Here is a 20266-nt window from a genome sequence, read left to right on the forward strand (position 1 = left end):
CTTAACAAAAGTTGTGTAACTGCAAAGAATCACTGAAATTGCAAAACGTTTTATGTAGTCTAAGCCAACCTGACCGATGCGTTATCAGGTCCCGCGGACAAAAAAAAAGCATTTGCAATGCAATAGGTCTCGCAGTTACACACGTTTAAGCTATTGGCATTGTAAATGACAATGCCCTTATATTTATGTTTCGAAACGAAAAACAAAAATAAAAGGCATTGTTATTTGCAATGTCATAGCTCAAACTTGCGTAAATGCGAGACCTATTGCATTGCAAATGCTTGTTTAGTACTGAGACGTACAGCTCTGCCAATGCACATGAGCACTCGAGTACTGACACACAGCTCCTGCCCTGCAGTACTCGATGCTGTTGCGGTACTGAGACATACAGCTCTGTCAGTGCAATTCAGTTTGAATGGTGATAGTTTTCTTTCTGCTGTTTCATGTGAGAATCCTTTCAGTTCACGGTCTGTTGCTGTGTCTGTCAGACAACTGCAGAGCTGTGTGCACTGAAGGCAACACAATGCAGCGACCCTACCCAGATGGCTTCTGCAGGGAGGGCGTCCGTGCGCGTTCCCCCAGGGAGGAGTGTGTTCACACACATGTATTAATACCCAGGGCATGCTTGCTATGCAAACATAAATGGCCATATAGCTGCAGGATTATGTGTTTGTGCGTAACCACAAGACTGTTCATTAAATGTTTAACGTCCAACATATAACAGTGCAACACCGGTTAAGTATTCACCTCCTACACTCGCCTGCTGGTAGCTGGAGGCTTTCTGTCTGTTACTTAAGTCGCTGAAGAAGGGAGATACTGTTCTTTGGGTTTTATTTTCAGTGGCGTTGTCTGGCAGTGTGCAGTACAAGCAATGGTAAAATGCGTCCTCTCTGTTCAGCACCACGCCCTCTACCGAATAAAGCAGTGCGCCTGCTGTGTGCATTGCTCAACATGTTTGCCACAGATTTTTTTGCTCAGATAAGAAGTGGTGCTGTGTGTGTTGGTCTGTGGTGTCTGTTTACCTTCGGGAGCACCAGTGTGTATGTATTTTGTGAGAATGTGTGTGCGCACCTGAAGTGAACGGGTGTGTGTATCGCGGTGTCTCTGTTCCAATGTGTGTGTCCGAGTAGCTTCCCGGGAGCGTTCAGTGTCAATGCTTGCAGTGCTATTTGAGTTGCCTTTGTGTGTGAGTGTGTGTCTTTCCTCGTATACTGCAGTGGGCGTGCAAGTAGTATTGACTTTAGAGCTGTCTTCCTTTATTCTACTTCTTGTGTGTCTGGCTGGCTGTGTGAATCGAAGAGCAGTGTGTTGGCTTTGTGTCCGTCCGTGTAGGTCTCAGTGAGTTCCGCTGTGCCAAGGGCAGTGCTGGCCGTAGGGCTGTGCCGGCGCGTCTCACTGAAGTGCTTGAGAAGTGTCACTAAGACATACATGGTACCCTTGTGGCTAGTGACAAACAACAGCTGATGCGATCTCTCAGATGGTGTATGAGTTATCATTTCTGCCAGTAGCTGAGTCGGCCCCTGAACCAAAATGGAAAATGGTCTTCGCCATTTGTGAACATTGGCAATTTTAAAGTTTTTATTTTAAAGAGATTGGTGAATTTGATGTGTGTAATTAGGTTATCTCTATTAAACAGCACATATAGACACACAAGGCTCCTGTGACATTATAACATGGCTCTGTCAAATGAGAGAATGAAAACCTATATTTGAGGGAATATGTGGCATTCTATGAGACACCACACTCTGGCCGTGAACAATAGGCCCCTAGTGTCTATTTCTGGCCCTTTCTTATTCGTAAGCCCTATGTGCATCTGGGAATAACACACATATGAACGCCAAACAGCTATTCAGCCTTGGTTGTACATACATTTACATTAACATAACCCGGAACACATTTTTGCTTGAATTTTGAGAAGAGGCAAGGGTTGCACGTGACAAAAAGGGAGGGCTGGAGCTCCAGGCAGGAGAGAGCACAGACGGGCACTGAGAAAGAACTTATAAAGAGAGCAGGGAATGACGGTGGGGGTGCAGACAGGAAAACACACAGCAAAAGGGAAGGGAGGAAAGAGAACAACTGAGAGAAAGAGACACAATGAGAAACAGTCACAGAGAGAAGGGAAAGCGCAGAGAAACCGAGTCTGTTGCGGCATGAGTGGGGTAGTCTGAGCCTCATCCGCTCCCCCCGGACACAAAATACTGGCCGCCCTCATCTGTGCGGGCTCCTGACCGACCCCTGCTTTCACTTAGAAAATAACTTTGTTTGACAATTTGGAAACTTGTCCGGGTAGCTGGACCCGTCGTCTCCGTGCTCCCCCCGCTCCCCCCACACTCCCCCTCGCTGAGAATTAAAGGGCCCTCCACCCTGAGTGCTGCTGGGCACAGGAACCCCATCACCTTCAGCGTTAGTACCACCCCCTTCTCCCCCAACCCGGGCCCCCATCTGTGTCCCCTGAGAGTTCAGAGACTAACCTAAGCGTTTGACCCCCCGCCCTGAGCATATGAACCCCATCCTGGAATTAACAACCCCAGTCCCCCACCTCAGCGTTCAGACGCCCACCCTGATCATTGCGACCTCAACCCGCACTATGCGACATGAAGTAAAAACAGATAATTAAATAGTTATCTGGCTTAGTACTCACCCAGACCCTTGCATCCACAATCTTTTTTTTTTTTTTATTTGAGTTTATTGAGAAACAGTGAACAGCATTTAGTAATGCCTCAAGCAAGAAGAACACAAGTCAACAAAGAATAAACAAGCATTCAAAATGCGATAGGTCTTGCCTTTCATTAAGTTAAAGCTTTGCTATACAATTCCATTAGCAAATCAAATGGCTTTAACTTAATCAAAGGCAAGACCTATTGCATTTTCAATGCTTGTTTTATTAGGTCTCGCCTAGTGTTGCTGCGTATGTGCTGCTCTCTTTGAGAGGCATGCAGTTTTCGGTATAGTGTGGAAGCTCCGCCCACTCTCGGACCATCTTTTTAATTGGCTTGTCTCTTAAATGCTGCCTTCTGATTGGTTGCCGGCTTGTTAGTCCCTCCTAATGACGGCCATGTCGTCATTTGTGCCCTTCCATGGCTACTGGCCCCTCTACGGCACAGACTACTTTCTACCCGTGCCCCCCCACCCACCCCCCCCGCAGTCCGATGCCTTCTCGACGGCTCCCACCCTCCTCCGCCCCCTGTTCTGCCTTGTTACCGCACGCATTGCCATTTGCAATACAATAGGGTTCGCGTAAATGCGAGTCCTATTACATTGCCAATGCTTGTTCTTTCTCATGTGAGATGTAGGAGCACCTCGAAAGTAAAAGACTGGGACAAGGGTGGAGGGGTTTTGGGTAATCAAGCTTTGCCAGTACGTACTTCAATTTGAGTTTATAACAGTAGCCATTGTGAGTGTTAGTTACATATTTCTTAGTTTGTAAAGCTCTAGCTCATAATTATCAGCGGTTTAGTTGTTATGCGGTCGGTTGCAAGCATGCATAGTTTCTAAAAGTCTATTGGTTCAGTAATGCCAGGCTTTGGCCATTTTAAAGACCGGCATAACCACTTTTATTATTGTAGTGTAAAAGGGTAGACACAGACGACTCTAAATGAAAATGATAAAATAACCCGATGCCTGGTATAAAAATTGCAACCGCTAGGAACATTGTTACTCACACTAGCATGTGTCTATATTATATTTATTGAAATTTTGTATGCCGCTGACTGGACCCGAAGGTATCCGAGCGCTTCACAGCAAATACAGATATGCAACAAAGGAAAACGTGGACAGAAAAACAAGAACAAAGAACAGAGGCAGGAAGTAAAGTGTGCACAACATCAACTTGAGCACACTACGGGACGGAGATCAGGAGCGAATCATCCGGCTCTGGGTTCAGAGAGATAGCGGTCTTTCACAGTCAAGAGTGTGGTTCTCGTTACGAACCGGAGCGCTCAAGGAAGAGGGCTTTAAGTAGCGTCTTGAATTGCGGCAAGGAGGCTGTTATTCTGATATGGGGGGGATGGAGTTCCAGATCCTGGGAGCATTACCCGCAAAGGATTTATTTGAGGTTTTGTGTTTCTGTGATTTCAGAGGGATGAGTAGGAGTGTGTTGGAGCTTCTGAGTTTCCTGGACTGACCGGCCCTTTTGAGTTTGGTGGCCAGATATTCTGGTTTGCCTGTATGCAGGGCTTTATGTGTGAGGCAAGCTGTACGGAAGCTGTCTCGTTGGTCTATCAGGAGCCACTTCAGTTCCTTGAGTGCCGGAGAGATGTGCTCATATTTCTTAGTTTCTGTGACCATTCTTGCTGCTGCGTTGAGGGTGGAGGTAAGAGGTCCCAGGTGAGATTTGGCTGTTCCAGTCAGCACTGCGATGCCATAGTCAATTCTGGAGAGCACCAGTGCCTGAGTGGCCTGTTTCAGATCTTTTGGGGGGAGGAAGGGTTTAATTTTGTAGAGAAGTTTCAGGTTGAGGAACGCACTTCTGGCGGTTTTTGAAATGTGTTTTTTCATGTCCAGTTTAAGGTCTAGAGTGATCCCTAGGGATTTTGCGGAGTCCGTTGGCGCTAGAGAAACATTGAGGGCATTTAAGGCTTTGAGCCATTCTACTATTTGGGGGTTTTCATCTTTATTCGAAATGAGTAGTACTTATGGTTTTTTTTTCATTAAGTTTGAGGTGGTTGGCTGAGAGTTAATGTTGTCCGTGTGTACCGTTTAGTCTGTGAATGTCTGCGATCGATGTGGTTTCCAAAAAGAGTTGTGTGTCATCCGCGTAGAGGTGGAACGGGATGTTGGAGTTCCTTAGAAGTGAGGTGAGGGGTTCCATGTAGATGTTGAAGAGTTGCGGGTAGAGTACTGACCCTTGAGGAACTCCTCTACTGATGGGGAGGAGGTCCGATTCGAAGCTGTTGATCTTTATTCTTTGTGTGCGGTTGTTGAGGAAAGAGGAGAACCATTTTTAGACCGTCTTTTCAATGCCCGCTCTCTCCTGGAGGACATTGAATAGCAGGGTATGATCAACTGTGTCGAAAGCAGCCGAGAGTTCAAGGAGGATGAGAAGGCTATATTGGTTGGAGTCGAGTGACATGTGGAGATCATCTAGGACATTTAGGATTGAGGTTTCAGTGCTGCAGCCCTTTCTGAACCCTGATTGGTGTGGATCAAGTAGATTAGTGTTCCCTAGATGTTGGGTTAACTGTGAGAGAACACATCTTTCAAGAATTTTGGATAGGAGCCGAAGGTTCGAGACCGGTCTGAAATTGTTCATGTCCATGGGGTCAAGGCCAGGTTTTTTTTAGAAGTGGCGTGACTTGTCCTAATTTGAGGCAGTCAGGAATGGAACCCTCGCTCAGGGAGCTGTTGATGATCTTGCCCCAGATTGGGGCTAGAGTTTCAGCTCCTTGGTCAGTCTCGAGGGTAGCTGATCGAGAGAGTGAGACGAGGGATTAGCGGAGGCGATAAGATTGCTTATCATTTCATCCTGGACAGGCCGAAAGGATGACAAGCAGATAGACAAGTTCACTGGGGGGTTGTGGTTAGTTGCAGGAATCTGGGTATCTGTGCGGGAGGAGGGCTTTGAGTTGAATGAACAATCAATTTTGGCGATTTTTTTTCATTGATAAAGCTTGCAAAGTTGTCACAATGGGTTATGGACGCCGCCAAGTTGGCTGCCACTGGAATGACGGTTTGGTTCCTAATGATGTTGAAGAGTTCTTTGGGGTGGTTTTGGCATTGTCTAACGCAGAACAGAAGAAGGATGACTTTTTGCTCTTGATAAGATTATAGTAGTTTTTGCGTGCTGCCTTGAGTTGATCCCGGCGGAGGGAGGTGGGGTTGTTCCTTCAAGTTCTTTCCAGGGATCTGAAGTGTCTTCTTTCCTCATTAATGTCAGTAGAGAACAAAGACCTAGAGCGGATGCTTCTGGGTTTTTTTAGTTTCAGAGGTGCCAAGTTGGAATGGTAGAGTGAGGTGAGTTCCGTGGTTGAGAGGGACTCCATCGTGTTCGGGAGGAGTGAGCTGAGTCCTTTTTCTAGCTTGTCTAGGGGGACTATGGATGTGTTCCTGACCCACTTAGGGGAGGCTTGAGTGGGTGGGAGGGATAGGGCCGAACGATTGATATGAAAGAGAATGATGTGGTGGTATGACTAGTCCACCGGGATGATGTGATCAATCGTGATTGCATTTTTGTCCGCAATGATTGCATCCAGGATCGCTCCTTTATGGCGCGTTTCCTCTTAGTAGTGTTGGATCATATCGTTGTTTTGCAGAAGGGTGTTGAGAGATTGAATGAGCGGGTTATTAGTTTAGTTCCATCCTAGGTTGAGGTCGCCCAGAATTAAACTGTGGTCGCTGTCGAGTGCGGATTGGGTGATCAGATCCGACAGCTGAGCTCCAGGTTTGTAGGAGTTGCCTGGAGGATGTTAAAGGAGATGGCATTGAAGTGAACTATGAGTGGGAGGTTTGAAGTTGACAGACAGGCATTCGAAAGAATTGTACAGGCAGGCGGGCATTTCAGAGATGGAGAGGTCCCTTTTGTGGATACTTGCTATGCCGCCACCTATGTGTATGGGCCTGTCTTTGCGAATAATTGAGAACCGGGCGGCACCAGCATGTCCAGAATGGGGAGGGATAGGGTGTTTAGCCATGTTTCCGTGATGAAGGCTACATCCAGTTCATGAGAGAGGATGGATTCTGCTATTTCCTTGGCATGTTTGACTGCGGACCGGCTGTTGATCAGCATCTCAGAATTTGACCTGCATAAGTGAATTTGTCCTTTTCGGCACTCGATTTGTTAAGGCTACGTTGGATAGGACGCCACGGAGGAGCGCCGATAATGTAGATTTCAACACTCGGCTATCTGCTAGCAGAGTCTGGCATGGGCTGTGCCTCTTTGACAGCAGCTCGCGCTTCCTAGAGCTGCGGAGCAGGAAGCAGGGGAGTGGAGCACGAGGTTGGTTGAGGGTACAGGACGGAGGCCGGGAGGACTTGTAACAACAGTAGTACAAAACCCTACGGATAGCTCAATCGCAACAGGCCCAGGTACAGACAAACTTTGCCCACTATACTTCACCGTACGCTCACTTACACCTGCTGTACATACTTTGTCCGGTGTGCAAACTGCTCAGGAATTGACACACTGCAGACAACGTGTACATAGAATGGACAGAACCCACACTGTAAACTTTGTTCATGGCAGATTTCCCCCTGAATACACTCTGCACTATGCAGTTTGTAGCCACCCACGCGCTCTACATAGAGTTTTCTGCAGCCCGACCCATGCATCCCTGCTATATGGATCCTTCTTTCTGTGCTCACCTCGCTCTGTAGTTTTACCCACGAACACGCTGCTTAGTGCAACCTGTCTCAAATTGGTCACGTACAAGCTCCGTACACACTACCGCTTGCCTCATCCACAAAACGCTGGGCATAGTGACCACTGAAGTGGACATCACCAGTGGAACCTTTACCATTCTTAGTCTAACTTATTTGTAGTCACTACCATGTTCAGCTGTCCGAATCCATATACTCAAGTGCCTGTGTAGCCTAATTCACGTGTAGACTGCACTCCGTGGTCTGATCATATGCTCCCTACCCATCGCCGGCTCCTTCACCTACTGAACACAGTGCCCGGTGTATTTATGAATTGGACACATTGACCACTTCTGGCTTGCTCAATGCAGCTTAGGTCAGCCTGTCTTATGCTCCATATCGTATGCACAGTTTCATCTTCAGCCTGCCTGCCCTGGGTGTACACTTCCCTTTACGTCTTGGCCCTTCTACTAAGATTCGTATGCAGTTTGGCCAATGTACACAGCTTATCCTGTACAGTTGCTCCCTGTACACACCCTGTCCACTGCAGACATCCCCATTTTTCCCCCCTCATACTGCTAAGGTTACCATTCCCCCAACTATTCTCCGTCTCTGCAACATGCCCCTTATGCATAGTATTTTGGTCTGCCAAATATTTACAATAAGCTGCGTAGACTATCTCTCTACACACGCTAGTGTTGTTGCCAATTTTATCCTGCCATATTTACAAACTAATCTATACCCAGCGTCCCTTTTACTGTAAGCAGTGCATCTTGCTCCATGTCCAGACAACGAATGCAACATACCCAGTGTAGTTGAGTTGTACACAGTGTCATCTGCTCCATGTTCAAACTATAACTTCTGCACATACGTCTGTCTGTAGTCTTCTCTGTGTGCACAAATTGTTCAGTGCCTACTTACACCTGTGCAGACTAAACAAGCACACTGCATGCCCAATGTCCTGTGCAACAACTGCACGGATACTGCATACTCGTACATATATAGCATGCACTGCCAGTGTACAATAATAGGGCACTACTATTCAGTTTATACAAGCTGTGCACACACAGTGCAAACTCCGCCCCAAAATCCTTATTTTTGTGAAGACATTGTGCAAGCACTTCCATATATGCCGACATGTCAGTCACACACCTAGGGCCCCCACCGTCTTTACATGCAGTTAGAAGCTATTTGCAAATCCCTCTTCATTGTTCAATTTGCCATGATAGTATTCATTTGGCCAATTCTCCCTGATGAACCACTACTCCCGGTCTTTTGAACGCACTGCAGAGTGCACCAACTCTACAGACACTGCGCACACTTTACAATTTGCAGACCGTATGCTGAAATGGCGTGTCACGCAGTTTGGTGGTTACTTTCCCTCCATGTTAAAGAACAGTAGATATTTCAGCACCCAGGCTAATGTGCTGCATAGCTAAATACATATCGGGTCCCAAAGGCGAGACAGATTGCTTTGCAAATGCTTGTTAAGAATGGTTTAAAATGACCAGAGGGCAATTGTTTGTGCATCAGGCTTCTGAAGCCCAGTCTCACTACAATGGCTTAGCTATCTTGTCTTTCGAAGTCTCTGGAAACCGTTCCACACTTCCTGAAGAGTTTGAGTGGTAAGCAAGATGAAATGGTTTTGAATAATTCTTGGTCCAGAGAGCACATAAAATAGGTACACTTATCACACCCTGTCTGGAGAGGAATTCCATCCCTTGGGATAAAATGCCTTTGCATTTCTTGCCTACAAGGATTGCATTATCTCAAGCACATGAGTAGGCTTCAATCCATCTAGAAGGCATGCATACTAGAAGCAGATAATCAAGTCACTCAAATGAAATCAATGTGGGAATGGGTGAAGTGCCCTCATTGCAGTGTGTTGGCTGCAGGGGTGGTTTGAAATACGTACTAATGTTGTATGCTTGTCAAGTGGCCAGTAGAAGGGTGGAAATAAGCATACCAATGAATACTTGCTGCATGGATCATCCTGTCTGTTTATATGGGCAACCCCATGGCACAGTCAGGCAAGGTTCGCAAGTAGTGCTTTTGGTGCAGCCACACTTCATGGCTTGTCCCTCCAACCTCCATCTTGAGCCCATTTTACAGTCCTGCTTTAACCATGCACTTTTCAGTATCGAGGGCACAGTCTTCAAATACAGCAACTCCTTTATGGTGGCATGAGGAATTCAGAAGTATGGGATGCATATAAAGTGACTTCTGAATTGGAGACAAACAGCTCTTTTAGCTCTCTGATTGGAAGGGCCTAGCAAACGTGTTCCGCCCATTTAGTCAGCCAGGATTTTTCGCTTATAACTACCGGTGCTTAGTTCTACTTTTATTTATGAGCGAGTCTCATTGTTGTAGTCTCACTCACAGTAAATTCATGGTAATTGGACTGAGCATCTTAACCGCAAGTGTCTGCCTTATGAGAGAAGGCTGCTGCACAGCTAGCATAAAAGGCACTGGGCTTGTTACATGTGAGCACGCTTGAGCAGTCTTCATGTTTGTGACTACCGCTGTCCAGTATCTGCACACAGGTAGCCTGTTGCAGAAGGATTTGTATTGACTTGGGCTAGACCTTTTAATAGGAGTGGGCATTTCTGGAGTTGGTCTGTCGTGCCTTGATGGTTTGTCTGTATTATACATACAGGTGAATTCTGCTCTTATGTACAGTTTTTCTTCACTTGAGTATAATGTCCAGCGAGGTGTCAAACTGGAGTAAAACATGCACACTCAGATGGAATATGCTTTCCCCAATAAAGCACATATTATGGGATTTCAGTATTTGTCATGTTTCTCTTGATCAGCTCATATTCATATTCCAGGTCTTTCTAACCCATACCGGGCCGAGTTAATTACTCTGCTGTCCAGCAGAGTGATCAAATACCTCCCCAGACAAAAGGACAATCAACAGTGATTGACACAGTTCCTGGGAAAGAAAAGATGGGGAGGAAATCTGCATCTGATTATTAGCTTGTCAACCTGTACATGGTTTGATACAAAGCAGGGAGCGCAGACCCCTGGAGCCAGCACGAGAGGGGCTTGCCTTTGAAGTTTAAGTGGGAAGGGTTCAGGCAGCTGTCATCCAGAGGTGGAGCGGATGCCCACAGAGGTGCTCTTAACAGAGAAAATGTGAAGTCTTCATTTTGGATTGTCCCAGAATGCTGTGTAGAAGGGTTTTGGGATGGGGTGGAGGGATGATGTGGCATGATAGGATTGGCCAGGAGCGTCTGACCCTTGAAACTTTTTACCAACACTTAAAACCTCCCTCAGAAGCAAGAGACTGATGAGAAGGCCCAGGACCTTGAAGCGACGACAGCAGAAAAAGAGACCCACATGGAAGGTGAATCCCTCCGACACCCTGCAAGGATGGACTAAGATGTTTAATTCAAGGTGAACCCAAGGATTAGTGTGGGTCTCTCGAGGGCCAGTGGTGCTACTTCCCTTTTACCCCTGATGACCATTGGGGGAAAAGGGCCTGCTGGGGAACTTTGGTTGGTTCCCCTAGGACTTCCGTGGACCGGCCCTTGGCTCTGCTACGGGTCCCCAAAGTCCGATTCTGACATCTGTTTCGTGCCAATCAGACCATATCTGAACGGCTGTCCAAATCGGACATCATAATCGCTCTGGCGGAAACGTGTCCATAGAGCTGTATGATTCAGCTCCAAACAACTTGGGCTGTCCGAATGCAACTTGGAACCGAATTGGACAGCACCGAAAGGTCTCCTTGCATTGTAATCTGCCATTCGGAACTGTATCCGATTTAATCGTAAACATAGGTTCCCTTTTCGAATCTGAATCCCGTTCGGAGCCTTTTGGAAATGTATCGTAATCAGCCCCCTAATTGTAAAGTCAACATTTTGTCAACCTTTCTTTACCTGTATCCATAAACTCCCTGCCCCCCACCCCCACCTGCAGTTCTACATGTCTTCATGAAACTCAATATCAAGTCTAGCCAGGGCACTTTTGTCAAATTGCTGAAGGGCTCTCGAACTCTGCGGGCATGCAATTTCCCTGCAGTCTTTGTCCATCTAGTTTAAAACCGAGTGCTGTACTAACAGAAAATATATTTTTTTTTTAGTCAGATTGCTAGACGGTAATTAGATCGGCATTGTGTCCCAGATTTTGCTGCGCCACTTATGTGTCATTGGAGCCATTCTTTGTTTCCATATTCTTACAATTTCTGTTTCTTCTGTAATCAGCAGTTGGGAGTTCAGATCCCATTCTCTTTATTGTACATTTTTCCCAAGATATTGTTTTTTTTATCCCCAGCACTCTCAGTTTTGGATTTGATGGACTCTGAAGTCTCAATCTTTCTAATTGCATCCAGCAACTCTTTGGACAATATTGTCAACACTGGGCATGTCCACCAGATATGCAGTGGGTCCCCTTTTTTCACTGCATTGCCTTCAACACGTCTGGCTCATGTCTGAATCACTTACTCAACTTAGTCCCAGAACATCATTATTTTGAGCCTTGTTTTACTTTGAAGTATTGATTTGTTGAATCTTGTAGCATCCCTTCAGAAGTCAAGCTATTCTTTCTCTGTTACTACAGCATTTAACATCTTTCCCATCTTATCTTGTATCTCAGTTTTTGAGGTTTAGTGCTGTTAGAAATGGAGGTCTCTAGTTGGCAGAGGGTAGGCACCTTTGTCCAAATAGGGACCTTTCTTCCTAGTCTGGATAAGGGAGTTACACTCCTAAAATAATCCCTACTCACCTGCTTGGTAGCTTGGCAGGAACAGTCAGGCTTATCTTAGAGGCAGTGTGTAAAGCATTTGCGCATAACCAACAGTAATACAGTGTAAGCACTACAAAAGGACACCAAACCAGTTTAGAAAAATATCCAATATTTTTATATACTTAAGACCAAAAACGATATAAAAATCCACAATACAGTACTTGGAAAATAGATACTTTGCAAGATCTCTTGTAAAATGCAGAAATATCTCAAAAACACTGTTCGCACGAGTCGGTAGCTTTGTCTGGGGCTATTGCGATGCTGAAAACAACAGAGTCTAACAGTTCCAGCCGACCGCATTGAAATGGGCCAGCAAAAGCGTTAACAGACTCGGTAACAGGACCTTTCTCGTTGCGGTTACACAGGGTGTGAGCCCGTCGTGGCAACCGTCACTGTTGCGTTGTAAAATGGAAGCAGTGCAGGGCGCGGTGTCCTCTCTATGCGGTGCAGGCAGAGGCTCGGTGACGATTGTCCAGACTGCGTCGGTGAGACCAAGGCTTACGGTGCAGGGCGAGACTGTGCTCGATGCGGTGCTGGCAGGTTGTAGACTTATTCTAATAAAAATGTTACAGAAAGTGAAAGTTAGTTAAGGGAATTAGCATAAGACCAGAAGAACTACAGGAATGCCATGAATGAATACCACCAGCACATAAGAGCCACCAAGCGGACCTTTATTAAGAACAAAAGCCACACCGACGCAAGTAACGCAAAATAACTCTTCAACATCATACAGCAGTTCACCAAACCCCCCAGCGAAGCCACGGACGTCTCACCGTCTCAGGACCTCTGCAAGAAGCTCAGCTCCTACTTCTACCTGAAAATCAAGGCCCTCTACGACCACTTCAGCAAACAGACTCCGGACACCATCCCCCTCTCCACCACAGACAACCAGCCAGCCAACCATCCAACCATCACCACTTGGAAACCTGCCACCACTGAAGACACCGCCACGACCATGAAGAACACCCCCTCAGGAGACCCCACGGACCCCTGCCCTCCGCATATCTACCACAGAGCTGCTGCCGCAGCCATAGCACCTGAACTAGGCCGGACCATCAACGCCTCCCTCGAATCCGGCACCTTCCCCGACGACTGGAAGCAGGCAGAGATCAAGCCCCTCCTCAAGAAACCGTTGGCTGACCCGACAGACCTGAAAAATCACCGGCCCATCTCTCTCCTTCCCTTCGCAGCCAAAGTCACAGAGGGATTCGTCAATGCCCAGCTGACCACCTTCATTGAAGAGAACGCCATCCTCGACTCCTCCAAGTCTAGATTCCGCAGCAACCACAGCACCGAGACTACCCTCCTCGCCGTCAACGATGACATCCGCATGCTACTCGACCAGGGCAACACTGCGGCCCTCATCCTTCTGGATCTCTCCGCTGCCTTCGCCACCGTCTCACACCGCACACTCACAGCCAGACTCCACAACGCTGGTATTTAAGGAACCGCGCTCGACTGGACCAGCTCCGTTCTCTCCAGCAGAACCCAAAGGATCAGATTCCACCCCACTTCCTCTCCGAACCTACAGAGATCAACTGTGGAATACCTCAAGGATCCTCGCTCAGCCCCACACTCTTCAACATCTACATGGCCCCACTCGCCACCACCGTCAGAAAGCATGGGCTCAGCATAGTATCTTACGCCAACAACACCCAGCTCATCCCCTCTCTCACGAAGAACCGCAAAGACACCAGACTCAGCTTTCAAGAAGGAATGAAAGACGTTGCAGCCTGGATGAGCGACAGCTGCCTTAAACTGAACTCGGAGAAGACAAAGGTCCTCGGACCCTCCTCCACTACGTAGGATAGCTCCTGGTGGCCCTCGGAAACCCACCCACCCGACGGATCATGCCTGGAACCTTAGCATCATTCTAGACTCCTCTCTCACCTTGACCCACCAGATCAATGCTGTCGCCTCCACCTGCTTCAACTACTACCAGATCCTCCACAAGACCTTCAAGTGGAACCCCCCGAATGCCCCCCAGAATGCAGAAAGACCGTCTCCCACGCACACATAACCAGCAGACTGGACTACGGTAACACCCTCTATGCCGGAATCCACAAAAACCAGCTACACAAGCTCTAAACCATCCAGAACACCTCAGCCAGGTTCGTCCTCAAAACCCCACAACACGAGCACAGGATCCAGCACCTACGAGACCTCCACTGGCTCCCCATCGAGGAAAGAGTAACCTTCAAACTTCTCACCCACGCCAACAAATCCCTCCAACGTCGGACCCAAATACCTCAACAAAAGGAACCTCCAATCCACTGACCTCGCCCCGGCAGAGACCCCACGCATAGGCAGAACCAGAGCAGGCGGAAGAGCCTTCTCCTACGTCGCAGCTAAGACCTGGAACGTGCTCCCAATCAAGATCCAATGCTCCCCCACTCTGTACACCTTCAGAAAGATTAACGTAAACCTTGTAGGTCACAACGCGGGGAGCCATCGGAGTTGAAGTTTCTCCGATGTGAAGTAACCCCTGCCACTTTGCCCATGAAGTGAGACCGATACTGGTTTCACATTGTAAAACCTGAAAATACCAGGGTGAACCGGTATTAAGAACCGTGAGTTTTGTATTGTTTAAAGGAACACTGAGGTTAGGGTACGCCTTATAGTGCGCACACTGCCCAGTGTTTGTATTGTTTTTCTGGTCCTGAAGCAAGCTCTGCCAAATTGGCCTTAATGAGCAGAAACATGTCGACCATCTGACTGTCCTTTCAAAAACTTTTAACCGTGCGCTCATATTGATCTTTAATAAAGTCTGGTTTTGATCAATGTCCGCACCTTTTAATTTTTATCACGATCACATTCTTGCACTGTTTTTATCTTCACCCAGCTCCACTGCAATTGCAGGTGTCGTAGCACACCAGGTAGGTCCTTTACCAGGCTGGTGAAAAATACCCAATGATGAAGCATGTCAACCAATAGACGGGTGAGTGAGGGTAATACAAAAAAAATTTTGTTTATTTTTTCACGTATCACTCCACTCTAGTCACTTGTTTGAATTTTCAGCCACTCCTATGTTGTTGGTTATATCTAAACTGGGGTAGAGGAGTGTCCTTTGAACCCTATCTCTCCTGTTGTTTATTCATATCTTGAAATAGCCAACTCTCATCGGAGCTGGCCCCTGCAACCACTTTCTTCTACCACTAACCACTTTCTACCCGCTCCTAGTCTGACTGTTATTACACCTCACACAGTACCAGTCACGGAGTCCCGCACTACTCTCCCCCTTTTAGACTCCTGTCCCCCTCTTAACTTAGATTCCTTAGCTATCATTTTAGACACAGTTAAGTCTGGCTCTCCTAAAGACCCGTTACCTATTTCCATTCTCAAGCAACTTGCTCCTTCCCATATGCATTTCATCCTGAATGTTTTAAACTGTTCTCTACTTGAGTCCAAAGTTCCTGATTATTGGAAACATGCTATGGTGACTCCGCTTCTAAAGAAACCCAACGCTGACCCTATTGTTCCAACAAATTACTGACCGATTTCCCTTCTGCCAGTCTTCTCCAAAATCCTTGAAAGACACATTCACTACCATCTCTCCCAGTTTATTGAGACTAACAAAATTCTCCCCCCCCTCTTAATCTGGGTTCAGAACCGGGTTTTCCACAGACCACTTTGTTGGGGGTCACAGAGAGGCTACGCCATCACCTCAATATCTGAGACCACGTCGCACTCACATTGTTAGATCTCAGTGCAGCGTGCGACACGATATCTCATCCCATATTAGTCAACACACTAAGGTCCTTTGGCATTTGTAGTTCTGCCTTAGACTGGATTGTCTCTTTTTTGAACGGCTGCACGTTTCAGATTTTTTCAGCTACGGATAGTTCTGATATCCATCCCTCACCCTACGGGGTACCCAAGGGCTCTGTACTGAGTCCCATGCTCTCTAATTTGTATGTCAGGCCTCTAGCTGACATTGTAGAACAGACCGGCTTGACCCTTTTTACTTACGCCGATGATTCTCAGATCATCTTCTCACTTTCACACTCTGACCCCTTCTCCACATCCTGTCTTCAGCTGGGTCTTGGGCGTATTGCAGCATGGATGAACCAGAACTACCTGAAACTAAACGGGGATAAAACTGAGGTCCTAATCCTTGGTAAGGAGCAACATCTTTGGGGTCCGCTTCATTGGCCCACCGAGATGGGTGCACCTCCACCACCCTCCAGCCATGTCCGGAACCTGGGCATTTACATCGATGATTCCCTGCCCATGCATCATCATGCGGTCAAGGTCACAGCTATTTGCTTCACCATCTTAAATTGGCTTAGGAAGAATCTCTGGATGCTACCTAAGGCCACCCAGAAAACTGTGGTCCATGCTTTTATCACTGCTGGACTACGGGAATGTTCTTTTTCTATGTGCAAATAAGGCTGTGACCCGTAGACTGCAGCTGGTTCACAACTCTGCATCTAGACTTCTTTGCAGAGTCCCTAGTTTCACTCCCATTTCTGGCCATCTCCGTGATCTGCACTGGCTCAGTGGAAAACCACATAAAATTCAAAGCCCTCAGCTACATGTTTAAGATCAAATGCGGTTCAGCTCCACTATACTTGCACTCTTGTTCACCCATACATCCCTACACTCCATCTTCGTTCCGCCACTCTCGAAAAAATTACGGTCCCCAGGTTCAATCTTGCTAGGATCGGTGGCAGGTCTTTTTCTTGTCTTGGCCCAAAGCTCTGGAACACTCTCCCGATCACTATCCGCAAAGAAACCATTTATACCAGTTTCCGCAAATCCTTAAAGACCTGGTTGTTTAACCAGTAACGTCCTTCATCATTATTCCTCTGTACCTTGCTTCGTCCAGGCGCCGGGAAACCCTTTTTGGGTAGCTGTTGCGCCCTAAAAATTCCATAAATAAATAAATAAATCAAACCAATATGGGGCACTATTTTCCCCAAAAATATTTTACTTATTCAAGCTCATGCCTTCGGGCTCTGCTTTGTACAGGTCTCACAGGGAATAGGCGAACTTGTTGAAACTTTCTGAAACCAATCTGGTAAAGTACAAAGATCTCTGTTAGAGAGGTTTGTAGGTCCAAACCAGACACACACAAAACAAACCTACACTGTAATGTGCAGAGAGCATAATGCAATGAGCAGTGCAAGGGCATGTAGGGGGGGAATAAAGGTAAGGCCAGTATCACCAAGATCCAAAACAGTACTGTGCTTGGACTCCAAAGTACGAATATACTTTGCATTTGGAATGAAGTGTGACATCCTATTTGTGACTGGCTGCACAAACTTTCACCAAGAAGGCCAATAAACAACCCATATAACAGGTTCACAAGAAAAAGGGACTGTTCCTCCCCACCATCGATGGCTGGCACCAACCCAGACATCATGACCTGGACATGGGACCATAAGGTTACAGCTCCAGAGATGTTCATCCTTTCAGGTTTTCATGGGAGGTGTTACATTCTTTAATGACCTGTGATTATGAATGACATAAAGCACACCTCATCAGGTAATAGGGCTTAGTACGAGAGAGATTTCTAAATTGATCCATACTGAGAGCACCAAGCACAGGAGTAGTATTCTCCACTGGTCTTATCAAAGAGATGGTGGGTTAGGCACAGAACCTGTTTGTTTTCATTGCCTCATTGCTGATCGCGGCAATGTAATTCATCGTGCATATTGTTGACTTTACTTGCAGATGCGGAAACCGAACTGTTAAAGGAACACCTTGAATAGTGCTGCTATATCATTGTATAGTAATCTGCTTCCTAAGCACAGCAGGTATGACTCTCAGTAGTGCATTTAGCTACGAAGAGGAGCCTTTTGATATTATGATATCATTTAACTTATTTCTCCCCAGTCGGATTATACCTGGTTTAAGGATTTTGTCACCATTTAATCATATGAATAAATAATCTATCCATTTAGTTCTTATATGACAGTTTTCCTCTTAATATAGGGAGGTTCTGTGCAAAACCTTTGATAATCTGATGGTTGGTTGACCCAGACATTCTCTTTTGCTTCTTTGCCAGGACTTTATGCTTACCCGTTCTATGAGCTTTTCTTTCTGAATTCCAGTACTGTCCACCATGCCATTGTAATGTAGAGACAAAGGTAGATAACATGTTGCAAAAGTGTGCCATAACACTCCCACGGTTGTGTTAAGTGTTTCACTAATCAATGGTCACCTTGTATTTGTGCTGGTAAATGTTCTCTCTCCAACGCAAGATACACTGAAGAGACCTGTGTAAGCTTTGTACTGACAACCCACATTTCTTAGAAATGTGCTGATCATCTTGGAATCAGTATATTGACCACTAATTGTTTATTCACTTCATTTGTAAGATATATGTTTCACCTGGAGTAAGATGATGCTGGAAGGTCTTTTAGGAATGCAAACATCACAGGCATGAGGAAAATTCACAAATAACTACAGGCCGAATAATTGTCATATCATTTTATATGCAGGGCATATCCTTGTAACTGCCACCATAAATGGGTAGTCAAAATATTGGAAAACCCTGGGCAGCGCTTAACAGCTAGCCCCTTTCCAAAACTAATTTTGATACTCCACCTTTTCATTCAGAATGTGAATGTGGCTGTTGAGGTCAGTGGGGCCCATTCGTTGATAAGCAGAGCTCCTCTTTTACCACTTTTCCGTAAAACAAGAGTTTCCTTTGTGATTTAGTAGGAATTCTGGAGCTGGTGCATGGTGACACTCCATGGAAAAATCTATTATCCACCTCTTCCCTTAATTAGATCTTCCCCCTGCAGTGTGTCTGTCTGTTTTTTTCCACTCCCACCCTCAGTATGCAAAGCTCTCCCTCTTTTATATAATTTACTTGTGTGGCAAAATATTAATTCATGTTGATTGTATTTTTAAAAAGAAATTTGACTTCAATTTTATAAAACAAATGTTTCCTTCAATTGGTATTAACCATGATCATTTAGCAGTGGGATGCATTCGAGCAAACAGGATATTGCAACTGTATCTCTAACAGCCCTATATAAGAGTGATACCCCACAATGCAATACTCGTTTGGCAATTTTGAGACTAGGTTGCGTATACATTTGAGAATGTTTTTAAAATATGCATTTGTGCAGCTTTTAAAGAGAAAGGCTTCACAATTGCTATTTGTTGTGTGTTTATTATTTTTTAAAACTGGATTAAAATTTAACATTTTGTAATTGGATGTATGTCTTATTTCACAGGGACAAAAGACATCAAGAAAGCGCACTACAGGCAGAAAATTACAGATTACATGGACAGGGCAGAACAAATTAAAAAGCATCTTGAGAAAGAAAAAGAGGGTAGGTTCTGTTTTGTACATTTATATACTATGGTTTGGAACATTTGAATTTAACTGCATAAGTACAAAGTCACATGGAGTGCTTTCAGCATAATACTCAGGCCATATATTTTGAATATAACTGTTTTTTGTGTTTTTGTGTTTTTGAATTATACTGTCCACAACTGTAGTTTTATTGAAACACTCTGATTTAGCAAATCTCAGCGATAACAGTTGTTACATTGGTTGTTAATATCATTCTGTTGACTAGAACGGAGTAGCTGCATTTACCTGCTTCATTTTTTCTACAACCTTTCATATAGTACACCATCAAACTTTGCGTTTCTTGCTGAAAAAGCTAGGGATCTCCTGTAGTTTTCCAGAAAAATACATGAAATTCTCTCTCTTCTTCTATTCCAGCATTAACATTCAAGTAGGTGTTCCCCAAAGTTCAACCAGTGCAATCTTACTTGTTTTCTCTAAAGCATCCCTCAATTCTCTCCTGGATATTATCAAAATCTTCAGCCTCCTTTGACACACCTTATCATGAAGCTATAGAAACCTTTTGACTTTTGCCTCAGCCCAGTCCACCTGGCCGTAGATAAGTGTATGTCCTGCAGCCATTTGAAACTCAACAAAAACATGCATTTTAACCTACAGAAGATGGTCCAGTATCCAACTAAAAGCCTGTTTGCTAGGGATCGTCGCACATCTCTCATCATCATGGACTCTAACGCACATTATCACATCGGATGAATCTGGTATCCAGATTTTTCTTGTTCACCATGACTATCTCAAGATACATTTTTCCATTACTGTGATACCCACAATGAGGTGAAGCTGCCATTGATCTTGTACTGTCCTAGCTAGACTACTCCAACACAGTATGCTATGGGTTTAGAGAGGCTCCTGCTCACCGCTGCCAGACTACTACTGTACTTCAAAATGCAAGTTTAT

General features: G+C 45.7%; 1 protein-coding gene across 1 annotated transcript in view; it reads left to right on the plus strand.

Moving 5' to 3' along the window:
- Positions 1-20266, plus strand: part of MITD1 (microtubule interacting and trafficking domain containing 1) — a 110075-nt gene that overhangs the window by 51022 nt on the left and 38787 nt on the right. Inside the window, exon 2 of the mRNA XM_086934233.1 lies at positions 19233-19331. Coding sequence (XP_086790359.1) covers positions 19233-19331 — 99 coding nt within the window. The remainder of the gene's footprint in view (positions 1-19232; positions 19332-20266) is intronic.

Source organism: Lissotriton vulgaris, chromosome 8 (genome assembly GCF_964263255.1).
Source record: "Lissotriton vulgaris chromosome 8, aLisVul1.2, whole genome shotgun sequence".
Taxonomy (NCBI): domain Eukaryota; kingdom Metazoa; phylum Chordata; class Amphibia; order Caudata; family Salamandridae; genus Lissotriton; species Lissotriton vulgaris.